Below are 14,939 nucleotides of genomic sequence, written 5' to 3' on the forward strand. Positions count from 1 at the left end.
GTAGTCAGGGAGATCACTGGCTTGCAAGCCAGCGAGTGAGGAGAAAATCAGCAAGTAGGGCAGCTCAGGAAGCCACACAGGGAGCTGGGCAGCTGGGAAGTCAAGCAGCCATGGGACTCAGGCATCACAGGAGCTCGGCAGCCCCGGAAGATTGTCCACCTGCCTGCCAGCCAACAAACTAGGCATGCTGGGGAGCTGCACAGCCTGCCTGCCTGCTCACCTGCCCACGAGATGGGCATCCCACGTTGCTGGGCAGCTAGCAAGCCAGGCAGACAGGATGGGTAGCTGGCGAGCCTTGTTTCCAGCAGAAGAATTTATGTTATCACAGAATGTTTTGATTCCATCTAATCACCGTTTTCCAATAAAAACTGTTCCAACAGAAGCTTTTCAACCAGATCCACTTATGGGGAATGAAATATTCACATAGCTACAGCACTGGATTAAGATTGAGGAGATTTGCAATCTACTCTTGGTTCTGACATGAACTTCCCACTTGGATTTAGGCAACTCACTTTCCCATTTTGTGCCTCTCATTCCTCTTGGTGAAATGGAGTAACATCACTTTCTGAGTTCAGAGCAGGCGCTGCGACGAGCCATTTATAGTGAGAGGGACACAGATTCCCTCCCCCACCAGTTTTCCTCTTCCTGTGTCAAGAAGTCCCTCACTCCCATCCCTACATTCATTCTCTTGAAATTTGAGAGAGTGGCATGACCTGCCGCTCAGGTTTGGCCTGACCAAAAAGTGGTTCACCTTTGGATCAGGTGCCCTCCGCCCTGGCTCTGTGAGGCCTATGACTCAGAGGGTTGTTGGAAGAATGAAATCATTAATATTAGTGAGGAACTCAGATCCTATGGTAAGTGGAGAGAATAAATAAATAAAACCATTACACTGAAAGTTAACTAGCTAAGTCAAATGTTCAGGGGAGAGGGGCTGGTTCCCATAAACAAGAGCTATTTAAATATAAAAGTAAATTTAATACACAGGCTTGATTAACGCTCTGCATGAGAGATGTAAAAAAGGGCCATTGCTCTATTAATTTAAAACCGTAACAAAAATTATCCATAATTTTGAGCAATTATTTAAAAACTTGTAACAAAAATTATCCATAATTTCACTATCTGAGAAATAGACTCCTGAAAGACACAGACACAGCACAAGGACTTTGTAATTAAAGCAGAAGACAAAAAGGGAACAATTATAATTATGAATAGTCAAGATTATTGAAAAGAAAATTTGAGGCAATTAAATTATGAAATCTCTTATCAGCCACTTGCTGGTGATCTGACTAAGATTCAAAGAGAGATTGATGCAATTTTGGAAAGAGGATTAAGGATTGTTAATGAGGAGCCACAAAAAAAGTCTCACTGAAGAGTAGGCAATGTGCCTTCCTTTTCTATGCATAGAAATTTAATGAATGAACTTAATGCCCCCTTTCAACATATTAGTCAATATTTATATTTTCATGCCATCTTTAGAAACTTTGCACCTCTACCCAGGTATATTTGTAAAGAAGAGATCCCAGCAGGTTGCTTCTGTGGCCATTCCTGTTTGTCTTCATCATGGAGCCATTAATCAATATCCAAGGAGCAACATAGGCTCCATCTATGGTATAGACTAGGGGTATGATTTCCAGCTTGCATAAACATATAAATAGTAGCATAGCGATGATAGCATGGGCAGTGGAGCATGGATAAATTGTGCACAGTACATACTCCATGGTTTAAGGTGGTTTTGTACTCAATTTTCTGCAATAGCCTTGAAAAATCTTATTGCATTAAAGTTATGTGTCTTTGGAGTCCATTGTATTAAATGCAAAGATTATGTATTATTATTAGCATTGGGAAGTGTTATGAACTTCAGAGGACTATATTGAACGATAGGCCAGACAAGAATGGACTTTTGGAGAATGTCAATGGGTTTGCCTAGGGACTATCGGGGGGAGGTGAGTGCAAATTCCCACTTCTACTTATGCAAAAACCCAGCCTTTTGAAGCTATGTCCTGAAGAGGAGATCATTGTATATTCAGTACCTGTTCCCAGAATCCGAAGATCAAAAGCCTGTGCTGTGTAAAGGAAAGCCTGAACTAGCCATAGGTGTGCTTGTTCTGAGCTAAAGCTATTATGAATTTGTAACGACTGAAAAAACCCCTTGTGGGGTTTGGTGGCCTGACTCCTACCAGAAGCCCTTCTGGAATTCTCATAAACTTCTTAGCATGTGTGTAGGTTCTTTGATTGTTTTCAATATAATTTTTCTGTAATGCTCGCTCCTTAAAATGTGCTTGCTTAGGAAGAGCTATGTGGTAACATATAACTGTAGGCAATTACGCTGTTTTTAGCCTCTGAATAGACATAGATATTGTCTAGGCAGTCTGGCTTGCTGGAAATAACACAGTGTAGGAAGAGAACTGTAGAGCCTTGAGAAACCCCAGTCAGGAAGGAGAGAGACATGGGTCACTCCCTAAGAGAAGTAGTGGCTGAGAACCTAACAGTGGGTACCCTTGGTGGACCACAGAGGGGAACTACAGGTGCAGTTGTCCTGAACTGTGAAACTCAGAGTGGCTAAGATCATATTCTCAGATGCCTCCTGTACTGCCTACTGATTATTGTTTAACATTTGTAGTTTTATAGGATCTCATTCTGCAAGGCTCTATATGAATATATAATAAAAGATAGCTCCTGCCCTATAGATCTTCCAACCTAAAAAAACCAAGATGTAATAGGTGGATGAGACAAACATTTAGCCGGGGAGTAGATGATGGGATAATACAAATAATAGGATGTTTAGCACAGTAATTACATGTGCCATTTTTAGCCTGTCAGTAGCAGCTTTCACAATTTGACACCTGGAATAGGGGACAAAACATGGGGGAGGGCAAGGGGCAAGATCATGATAACAGAGACTGAATTGATCCATGATCTTCACAAGTCATGTCTGCTTCAGGTAGACCAGGTCTGCCTACAGACCCACCAACATCCATAGAGTTTAAGGCCAGGAGGGACCCCTGGATTTTCTAGTCTGACCTCCTTTATATCACAGGCCATCAAATTCCATCCAAATATCCCTACATTGAGTATAATGACTTCAGTTAAACCAAACCATTTTAGGCTAAAAGAAATTAAACTGTTTCATGCTACAGGCAGCAATAGATAAGATCAAGGTGGCTCCAGTGTCAAAGGCTCCTGCAATGGCAGGGAATTGATTGGGTGATCCATTTCTCATGTTGAAGAGGAAGGCAAAACCTTTCCCCCAACATCCCTGCCAATCTGACCTGGGGGGAAATTCCTTCCCAACCCCCAAACTGGAAATCAGTTAAACTGTGAGCAAGACGTGTCACACAGGTATCTAGGACAAAGGATTTTCTGTATCATCACTGAGAACTGCTCCACCTCAACTGGTATCCCATTCCCTAGTCATGGCAGATTTCTGATGCTTCAGAGGAGGGCAAAAATCCCAAACCCATATTAAAATTTTTCATTGGGTAAAAAAATACATTCCTGACACCTACAGATGACCATCTGAAGTCCTGAAATATGAGATTAGAATATAACCATTATCAGATACAGAACTACAGTGTTATGAGCATGTTGGGCAAACCCCGCCCATCCTCAAACTCCATGAAGGCAGCAAATGACCAGTGGGATTCCTTGAACAAAAAGCTATTGGCCTGAGAAATAACACATTAGCAAGGGATGCCTTCACCATTTACTGGAAAGCTCAGGAGAGGCAAAGATTTGATTATCCTAACAGCCTATTCTGGCCCAGACACTTACAATCCACAACTTTGCTGCATAAAGCCAATAAAATGAGACTGAGAGCATGGCTGCAGATCATCACTCAGAGCAGCTTGTGCCATTCCAAAAGGCATGCACGACAGTGGGGGAGGAAGTGTTAAAGGCCTTTAGGTACCTAATATTCAGTTAGGTACCGCCTGACATTTTCAAAATCCCACTAGACAGCTATTTAGGCAACTAAGATCCTTTAAAAATCTGGCCCTGGGCCTCTGAGCTTTACTCTGGTCAGGGTAGAGATTTACTGAATGGGGTCTCTGAGAAGGAGGCTTGTGTCCTTCTGCCATTTCTGTAGCCTTGAAAAAGTTGGTGAGTTGATTCAAACTGGCCCACAAGGACCACTTTATTTGTTCTACACAAACACTGATTGACCACTTTATTCTGCATTTAAGACTAACTCCATATATTTGGCTGCTACTTCAGCCAGTCATGAATGAGTGACAAGTAGAACAGTGTTTTTGACACCCCTTATCAGGTTCACATGAGGCTTGACTGTTTAAGCTCCACTATTTGAAAGCTACTTGTCGCATGAGGTATTCATGCGGTCTGGAGAAAGCTGATTGAAGTGCCTTTTAAATCATTCAATTTTTGCAAGCTTACATTTTTCCTTGGCAGGCCATTTACCTGGTGGAGATGACTTCAGCTGGCTGAGTGAGAAAAGTGGAAACATGCCCTGGAACATGGAGTGTTGGAAGTGGGACGTCTTCCTGGAGGCCAGACCTAAGTAGTAATGGTTTGTAATGTGGGGTAATGGCACGAGGTAGCTGCTCCTTTGCAGATGACCAGAATGGAATGTTCTGTGATGCAGGTTATGAGGTAGCCTTGTCTTAGGAAGAGTGGCTAGTCACATGGTCTGCTAGTTTCTGACCAGCCAGGACATAGTAATGTGAAATCCGTTCAGGCAGCCATCTAGACACAGTACTCTTGGTAATGCTGGCCAGTGAATTTTGTTCTATTTAGAGCCCAAGGAATTTATATTGTATCAATCAAATGAATGAGCCTGTAGGTGTAGAAAGAATGTTGTCAGAATGATAGGTTCATGCCCTATTTTTGGCATAACATTTTACAAAAAATGTATTAATCGGTTTAGAAGTTAGTAGGTGCATGGAAATTAGGGCTAGACTCTACTTCAAATATGAAGACATGAGTGATGACTATATAATAATCACTTACTGAGCCTTGTGTTTTTCATATAGAAGCAGGCCAAAATTTTGCCCATCTCCAAAGCCCTCCTACCTCTCTTCAGTTATGTATATAGTGGAATAAGTTTCTCATCACTGCCAATCTCCCTTTCTCCTTCCTATAAAACTCTTTAGAATGTGGCAGAGAAGGGGCTTTCCTTTCAATTGGGTAGATCTCTGTGAAGTCTGAGAACATACAGAAAGGACTGTCATAATTATCTGACCTCCTGCATGTCACATCACAGAACCTCACCCATCCACTTCTGCTATAAACCCATCACCTTTGGCGGTGTTACTGATGTCCTCAATTGTTGATTTAAAGACTTTAAGCAACAGAGAATTCACCATTTACTCTAGTAAAAACCATGCCACATGCTGTAGAGGAAGATAAACACCCTTCCAACCCCCCACCAGGGTCTCTGAAAATCTGACCTGGGGGAAAATTCCTTCCTACCCCCAAATATGTCTACTATCTCAGAAAAGGAAAGGAAAAGAAGCATTTTGCCTGGTGTAGGGCTTTCTTGAGTCTTACTGTCTATGCAGTCCTATTTGCAAGACAAGGTGTGGAGAGCCAGAGTGGCACTAAATTTAAAAAGGGACTAAGCACAATAGTAAGAAGAAAAGCAGGTAAATTCTGCCACCAAGCCAGGTCATCAAGCTATAGACACCCTCTGAAAATACAGTTCACTTATCCCTACCCAAGAGGTCTTCTCTAACTCTATTTTCTACAGTTCTATCATTAGCAAACAATTCCTTTGCACAGTGGATTTGTGGTATTGGAAAATATTGCTAGACTTGCTAAACAATTAGATGGATTTAAGGAAAGGAATTAAGCCAATTTTGGGTCAAGGTAAGAGAGGAGTTATTTCACTGCTTGTTTTCCAAACTTGAAATAAGTTAGGATGTGAAATTTGGACTAAGCTTCTGACAAGTTCTGAGTTTTATTTAGTCTGAACTGGTTGGCCCATTCTTAAATGAGATAGAATGAATAGTAAAACTACTGTTAAGTATATCAGTACATGAGTATCTATGTTACTTAAGTTTTATTTCCATTATGTTTTGGATATTGTATCATTATTCTGGAAGGTAATTCTCACTGATGTGTAAATCAGAGTGATGGCTCCTGTCAATTGACTTTTTACTATAATTATTTGTATTTTCATAATCCATAGGATCCCAGTCATGAACCAGGACTCTCAGTGTTAGATTGGCAGGCATCAGATCAGTATCACTTCAAACAATTAAAAAAAGTCTTATTTTTATTATTTATATAGCTCCGTAGATGTGCATGGTGTTTCATATAACAAATAAAAGATAGATTCCCTGCCCGCTAAGAGCGTACAATCTAGGCAAATACAAAAAAAACAGGAGGAAGAGATAAAGGCAGGGAACAGGAAGTAAAATAAAAAGGACAATAAGATCACAGTTACATGAAAGGCTAGTTTATGTGCCCTTGGTAATTACAAACAAGGGAGATGAGATGTTCCGAGTAACATCGGTTTAATTGGAGCTAGGGATTATAGGACAGCTTGAAGATATGGGTTCTGGGAAGAGATTTAAAGGTGGAAAAGGAAGAGCTTAGTGGACACATCAGAAAGGTGTAGGTGACAGCATGAAAGAAGGCATGGAAGTAGGCATGGGAAGAGGACACCAAGGAATTCATGCCCAAGAACAAACTAGATGACCATTGTGGACATTTCTGGACTCAAATATATGAATCTATGACACAAGGCAAATTGTACCTGTAAAACTGAAGGCAGGTTTGAAGACAGAAATACTAGTGTCATAGTCTGGCCTCTATGTTTCTCGGTCATTGTACATTTAGCTGATTATATTTACCATTTTTGGAGATTCTGGCTGAAATCTTGGTCACATTGAAGTCAATGGGAATTTTGTCATTGACTTCAATGTAGCAAGGATTTAACCCACTATATTTTGTGATGGGTCTCCTTGATCTGGGGATAAGGTGAAGTGGTTATGAGCTGCTCCATGATTGGCACATTTTTACCAGCCTTACGCATTATTCTGCAGAAATGATCCATAAGGCATATTCCTCCTGTCTCTCTCACTCTGTGCTCTTATCTGGTCTTGATGCCTCCTTATTTTATAGAATATCATGGCATTTTTCCCATTTCAGATTTACTGATTTATTTTGTTTCTTCCATTCTCCAACATATCCTTCACATTCTGTCATATTATCCAGTCAATTTATTATTATTTAATCATTGAATGACGCTTCTTTGGAAGAAGTGATGGGTGAACCCAAAAAGGACAGCTTCAGATAAATCCCCAGAAATTCAAGTGCAAACTTGAAGATTCTCCACTCCTGCATTAAGCTCTTCAATTCAGAAACCTCACAAAAATAAACTCTCTCACAAAACTGCCAGCACTTCCTGGTTTCTTCTGGCCTGGGAATACTGCAAGAGCAGTGTCTCTTGCAGTAGTGTATCTTGGTATAATGAGCCTGATTGATGTAAATCAGCTTATCTCTAATGATTTCAATTGAGGCCCAGGATTTCTACTTCCAGTCCTGCCCAGAACTAGATTCCTCATAAACATGTAGAGTTAAATATACTTTGTCATTTATTTTTGTATCTAAATAGTTGCCTGTGCCCAGCTAAAGGTTTGAAAGAAATGTGCTAAAAGGCAAATCTGAAGATTTCACATCTGCATCCTGGGAATCCTTAAAGATTGCAGACCTGTAAATTAATTAAAGTATAAAGAAAGGGAATGTCCCCAGAGGAATTAATTTCTTACATTTTTCTTTCTTTTCTTTTCTTTTTTAAATCATTCAGGTAGGTCCTCACATCTGAATTATAGCTGCTTTAAAACTCTTCTCTGGATCAGCCAGAGAAAAAGTAACCACCCCTTTCTGAGAAATCAATGGACATATTGATCACTTGTATAAAAAACCCGCACATAAAGGAGTTGAACTGAGTAAAGCCAGATGCCCACTTAGTATAAATAGGTGTAGCTCCATTGATTTTAATAGAGCTATCATAAGTTGCACCAGCTGAGGATCTGGCCCTTGCCATTTAGCAGCCATTAGAAGTGGTGTTTTTCCTCTCAGGATAGGGAACTGCATCCATGGTATTGATGGGAAAAATGATCCATTGAGCTTTTGGGGATGTATAGCAATGGGTGACGTTTTCTGCTGCTTTGGGGACTACCGTGTGTGTTAGTCATTTTTTATTTAAATTCTTCGATTCTCTAAAAACAAAAATCATTACCAGCTCATATCAATAAACATAAATGGGTCAGAGTATATATTCAAATTATGCCATTATCCCAGTAAGTTTGTTGAGCCATCCATTCTGGTCTTGATATTCAAATCTCCAATTACCAGTTACCTTGCATGTTTCTCTTGCCATTGAAGGTTGCATGTTCTCATGGAGATGCAAATTAATCCATATTGTTTTCGGTTTTAAAATCCCCCATTCCTTAGGGAGTTTTGTCCCAAACGATATATATGGAGCATTTTCCTCCCTTTTCATACCTACTGTAGCTCACATTAATGTTAATGAGAATTACGCATGTGCCTCAAGGGGAGAATGGAACTCCTGCTTATTTCAACATCCTTAAATGGAGAAAAAAGGTTATTTGAATATAATACAACATTATGCTTTATGACTTTACAAATTTTATTGTAAATCATCATTCAATGCAATAGCCAAAGTTTTACCATTCCAAACCATCATAATTAGGAGTTTCCATTGTCCTGTATGACAGTTACCTTTTTTTTTCCTTTTTATTTAATTGAACTTGTTTAAATGTGCATTATTTAACTATATATATTTTTTCAGAACCTTTGCTGAAGGTGTTTTTATTTTATATGTTATGGGTTTTTTTTATTTTGGCAAAGATAACCTGTTCTTTATACCACATCAATGGGATGAAACTCTCACAAGCAGAGATCTTATTTTCCTGATCCCTAGTCATGATGAAAATGGCCAGCTCAATGCATATGAAAATTTATGGGAATTGGATAGTAGACACAAAATCCCAAATAGCATAATATAACCTCTGCAATGTTGGTGATATGTATTATACTTCTGTACTGGAAAAGTGAAACATTATAGAATAATTCTTTTGGATGATAACATAAAATTGTGCCTTGAGTAAACAACTATTCACTTTCCTCACAGATGACTGATTTCTTATTCCTTTATTTCCAAGACTCTGTTTGTTATAAATGAAATAGATAAATAAATAAATAAAATAGCCAAATAAAATGTTGGTTTTTTTCTGGAATAAAAAAAAAATCTTTATAAACTTTGGTGGTAGGCATAACATTCTTAGAAAAACCCATCTTTATACATTTTGCTGCATTTTCAGAATACAAATTTATAGGGTGCAAGATTTAACATAATTGGGGCAGTTTTTTTCAAAATGTTATGTCCTGAAACCCACTAAAAGCAGGATGGGTAAATTAGGTTTGTAACAACTAAGGTCCTAATCCTGCAATAGGTGTCCATTGCGGGAGATGTACAGCAGTCCCAAAGAAGTCACTGGCTTATGCTCAGAAGCAAGTGTTTTTAGGATTGGGCCCTAAGCTGAGATTGTTATAAGTACCAGTACTGATACAAAAGTACTGTACATATATTGCTCAAATCACACGGCAAAACAAAACAACTAAAACTGACATAATTTTAATGCTTTTTTTTTTAATTTTGTGCATTGGATTCAAACAGCAAACTGTGTGCACTTCAACTGTTATCACAATGTGGTCAAGAGTTTTGTGTCTTTTACCATTTACACACAATTGTTCATTACAGTATGTTATCAGTCTAGTGGAAACCAGGAGTGTAGCATGGTAAGCAGTGCTGGTAGTGCACTTAGCTTTTATATTATCTAACTTGAAAATATTTCTCTTCTAAGATTCCTTTTTCTTGATAAAAATAGTTTTCACCAAACGTTGGTGATGCACACACACTACCATTCATGCTTGGCATCACACCCCCGACCAGAACGCATGTTCTTATTTTGTTGATAAAAAGTATTACAAAAATTTCCATACAAAAACTATTTTCATAGAAATCTTGCATTTCCACAAATAAACCTGAACATTTTTTTGAAAAAAAAACTGCTCAAGAATTTTGTTCATTTAACATTGTGACCGTATTGATAAATGCAGTCCTCTTTAAAGTTCTCCACATTCACTTCTTTTAGGTGACCAATCCCTTTTCCACTATTACCGAGAATTGCACAGGCTCCATTGAGTTCAATTAGTAGCAGGATCAAGGGTTTCACAACTCTTTTGGCTAAAATACAATCCTTCTATTTGCCAAATACACTTTATTTTTTCTCTTTTCACAATTAAAGAACAAACTAATTGCTTACAGCTAAAGATTTTAAGATACATTCCTTTGTACCCAGGAAAATTTTATGTCATCTAAAATTGGGTCAACGTTATGGTTTTCTCACATCGCCGTTCCAGCCCAAGTAAATTAAAAGGAAATTATTACTGCCTTTTTTACTGACATTTTTATTTCGGTCATTGAGACAGACAGTCCAAAAATCAGATTAGGGTCCCCATTTTCATACTTTTCATGGGATTCCAATTTCCTTTGCTTTAAAACTTCTCCCATCCAGTAAGCTTATATCACCTCTCCAGCTGGCAGTTACAGTTTGTAGACATAGGCCAGCAAATACCAACTCTTGAAATACCAATGCTTGAAAGTTCTGAAGAACATACTCTGTTTTGAGACATTACTGTTAGAAGACTCCTTTGGTAGTTAGTTACTATGTTAGACATTTATTCTCCACCACCTGGTAACAGTTGAACTTCAAAAGGAACCTGTAATTTCTCACTGAGACTGCATTTGAAATCAGCCACAAAACTCACATGTAACATTCATTCATTCATAATGGTGGAACCCATGACAAACAGTGTAACCCCTGCATAACTTGGTTCATCCATGACGCTTGTGATTCGAGTCTGGCCATTGAAACTGCTTAGATCATTGAGTCTCTAGTTCATAGACACAGCGGCATGAGGTAACTCATTTTATTTTGCACAGGTTGCATATTTCCACAGGAAACATTCTCGCAAAGTTGTTTGGAAAAAAAAAAAGACGACAGTTTGTGCTTGGGGTATTTGGCCTCCCAGCTCTATGCCATGGTTTCTTTACCTGGCAACCTTCTGTCATTAAACGTGTGCATGTTGATAACTTCTTCTGTTTTCACAATAACAGGGGCCTGTGGTTTGTGTTTTAACCGACGTTGACACTTCAGAGACATCCTCAGTTCCTCTACCATGGCACTACAGAAGGACCTCTATAGGGGGGAATTTAAGGACGAGGAGAAGAAGAAGAAAGAAAAAAAAACAGTTGTAAGAAAGTAAAGTTGCAATATCTAGAAGCAGATTCACTCTTTTGGAACAGCCTTGTCAGTTTGCCATGTTTCAGCCTGCAGCTCATAAGAAATTGCTGTCTTTTAAATATGCATCACATCATAATTAAAATGACTTATCAAGCTGTGATGGCTCATTGAAAATTTCACCTTGTCTCTACAATTATTTATCTGCCAACTAGTGTCTCGTGATGCACATTATATGTAAAGAGATTTCAGACAGATGCTCTGTTAGCATAATTTAGCCTTACAGGTTAAAGTTTCAATGTACATGTTCACTATATACTCTGCAAATCTCCCTGCTTTATATTTTCAAAATAATATATTTCATTCCTATAAAATCTGAGTTGCTGCTTTTCAAAAACTTATAAAGCTCCTGTGTAAAGTTAAATTAACTTTAAATTAAATGTAAATAAGGCAGAACTTGAGGTCAACAGTCATGTCTGAAGTTAAATGGAAAACAAATACCCAGTATCTTATTTTGCATCTCTTCAAATCTGTACTAGTCAGAAGAGCTGTTGTTCACAGACAAATATTGTTCAGAGAAGAGGATTTGCAAGTAAAATAGTGGATTTAATTTGAAACTGAGGTGTGTAAACTCCTGAGAACAACCTGTCAGGTAGACATTAACTACATGTTCCCCATATGGACTGGATCGTCAGAACCTTACTTATCTGTACAAAGAAGTAAGGCAACATAAGGCCCTCCTAATACACTTGCTCAGCAGTGTCCAGACTTTGATCCCAGCTACTTGCACAATACTGCATTGTGTGCAGGGAGGGAAGTGAAGATGGGAGGAGCCTTGGCTCTGAACTCTTCCCCTTCCCCACCCCTGCCCCACTCTCCAAATCCAATAAATCAGGCATATTGGGGGAACAATGTGGGGAGTAAACTGTCCCATGAAGATGGGTGAAGTAACTTACTCCTCCCGAGAGCAAGGGGCCAGTGTGAGAGAAATTATGACTCTGAGCTCAGCAACACACTGCCCCTCATTCAAGACAGATTGTCAAATTACAATCTAGCCCTTTGTGGAGGTCATGTAAGGTCACGTGAAACTCAGGTGGGACAAACCCTCCTAAAACAGATTGTGGAATTGCGTTTAAGCAACTCCTAACCAATATCTACTTTTATGTCATTAGTGCTAGGTCAGCAGTGAATATTCAACTTGTTCACTTTTTTCCTAGCCTCAGAGCTCATTTTATTTGTAAATAACTAACTCTGCACGAATTCACAAGTTCGAAATGAAGACTTACAGTTCCTTTGGAATTTGGTTATTACTGCTGACTCTCAGTGCGACAAGACGGGAGTGTGCAGAACAGACCTAGATTAGAAATTGGCCAAGCAGAGATGGGCTGAACTGTGTCCTTGGCTTTTGTTTTACTCCAGTGCCATAACAAGCATATATATATATATATATATTAACAATGGAGCACAAATAAAAATATCCTTTCAAAGTAAACCCAGGCCATGAAGTGGTAATAATTCAAGAAGCAACTCTCCAGCTTAATCATATTTCTACTGTAAGGTTTACTTTTTCCTGTTAAGAAGGATTTTCTCCAAAAAATAGTGGTTGGTAGTACCCACGCACTGCAATGTATTCTTGGTATTACGCTTGTGGCAGGAATCCTTGCTCTCATCTTCTGGATTAAATTTATTGCTACAATATTTTATGCACATGTTTTGTAAATTAGTGAATTTAGTGCTTGGGAAAGATATAAAGTCTTGGATCCAAAAGTGGGATTTTCAATGGCAAACAGGGAGTTAAATGTCCAATTCCCAATGAAAGTCTACAACAGGTTGGCATTTAACTCCCACTTGTGCCTTTGAAAATATGCCCCTGAAGTCCCCTCTTTATTCAAGAAACAAGCAGTAATAGTGCAGTCCGACTCATCTGTCCTCACCAACATGTTCAGCTTTGTCCACAGAATAACATGTCCAAGGAAAATTCATTCACTTTAATTACCTAAAATTTTCAAAAGTCTTATTGAAAGACAATGGCATATAGTCTCCGAAGTGTTTAAATCACTTCTGAAAATAGATATTAGTCTCCTAAGTCACTTTTGAAAATTGCATTGCTTAGTTTCTCTGGTAAGATACTGAACAAGAGCCTCTGAAAAAATTGGGGCTTTTACGGAGTAGACTTCTGTCCCTCTACAACTGGATTGAAGCCACCAACTCATTTAGCATAGGTTACTAATAATTTGTCAGAAAGTACCAGCATTCAGTTACTATCACTGAATCGGATTCCAGCTAGTGGCCAAGAGATGAAAAGATGAACATTCTCATTGCCAATATCTTGGCACATCCCATATCTGAAAATATGAGTTGGGGTTACATCATCTTTGTTTTGTTAGAGTGGCAAAAAGCAGCCAGGGCGCACTGGTGAATTTGATCCTATGTTCTTAGAAATATTGCATTTCTATTAGGGCTGTGAAGTGATTAAAAAAAATAATCGTGATTAAGCACACTGTTAATAGAACACCAATTATTTAAATATTTTGGATGTTTTCTACATTTTCAAATATATTGATTTCAATTACAACACAGGATACAAAGTGTACAATGCTCACTTTATATTTATTTTTATTACAAGTATTTGCACTGTAAAAAAAGAGAAGTAGTATTTTTCAATTCACCTAATACAAGTACTGTAGTGCAATCTCTTTATTATGAAAGTTGAACTTACAAATGTAGAACTATGTACAAAAAAAACTGCATTCAAAAATAAAACAATGTAAAATTTTAGACTCTGCAAGCCCACTCAGCCCTACTTCTTGTTCAGACAAACAAATTTGTTTTCATTTGCAGGAGATATTACTGCCTGCTTCTTCTCACCTGAAAGTGAGAACAGGTGTTCTCATGGCACTGTTGTAAATGGCATCTCAAGATATTTACGTGCCAAAGATTCATATGTCCCTTCATGCTTCAACCACCATTCCAGGGGACATGTGTCCATACTAATGAGGAGTTGTGCTTGATAACAATCCAAAGCAGTGTGGACAGAAGCATGTTCATTTTCATCATCTGAGTCAGATGCCACCAGCAGAAGGTTGATTTTCTTTTTTGGTGGTTTCTGCATTGGAGTGTTGCTCTTTTAAGACTTCTGAAAGCATGCTCCACACCTCGGTCCTCTTAGATTTTGGAAGGCACTTCAGATTCTTAAACCTTGGGTCGAGTGCTGTAGCCATCTTTAGAAATCTCACATTAGTAACTTCTTTGCATTTTGTCAAATCTGCAGTGAAAGTGTTCTTAAAATGAACATGTTCTGGGTCATCATACGAGACTGCTATAACATGAAATATATGGCAGAATGCAGGTAAAACAGAGCAGGAGACATACAATCCTTCCCCAAGGAGTTCAATCACAAATTTAATTAACATTTTTTTTTTTAATGAGCATCATCGGCATAGAAGATTGTCCTCTGCAATGGTGGCCGAAGCATGAAGGGGCATACCAATGTTTAGCATATCTGGCACATAAATACCTTGCAATGCAGACTACAAAAGTGCTATGCAAATGCCTGTTCTCACTTTCTGGTGACATTGTAAATAAGAAGAGGGCAGCATTATCTCCTGTAAATGTAAATAAACGTGTTTGTCTTAGCGATTGGCTGAACAA

The 14,939-nt window shown here is 38.6% G+C and overlaps 1 protein-coding gene and 1 long non-coding RNA gene across 3 annotated transcripts in view; both read right to left on the reverse strand.

The window, feature by feature from the left end:
• The window catches only part of LOC120400832, a 28,840-nt gene extending 24,338 nt beyond the window's left edge, over positions 1-4,502 (reverse strand). Inside the window, exon 1 of the long non-coding RNA XR_005596102.1 lies at positions 4,414-4,502. This is a non-coding gene — a long non-coding RNA (uncharacterized LOC120400832). The remainder of the gene's footprint in view (positions 1-4,413) is intronic.
• A 4,308-nt stretch (positions 4,503-8,810) lies between these two features.
• The window catches only part of GRIK2 (glutamate ionotropic receptor kainate type subunit 2), a 591,552-nt gene continuing 585,423 nt past the window's right edge, over positions 8,811-14,939 (reverse strand). Inside the window, exon 18 of one of the 2 annotated variants that reach the window (XM_039530285.1) lies at positions 8,811-11,246. In XM_039530285.1, the coding sequence (XP_039386219.1) occupies positions 11,082-11,246 (165 nt within the window). In that variant the 3' untranslated portion in view covers positions 8,811-11,081. The remainder of the gene's footprint in view (positions 11,247-14,939) is intronic. The other variant, XM_039530290.1, reaches the window with a different exon arrangement.

This window comes from Mauremys reevesii, linkage group 3, assembly GCF_016161935.1.
Source record: "Mauremys reevesii isolate NIE-2019 linkage group 3, ASM1616193v1, whole genome shotgun sequence".
In the NCBI taxonomy this organism is placed as follows: domain Eukaryota; kingdom Metazoa; phylum Chordata; order Testudines; family Geoemydidae; genus Mauremys; species Mauremys reevesii.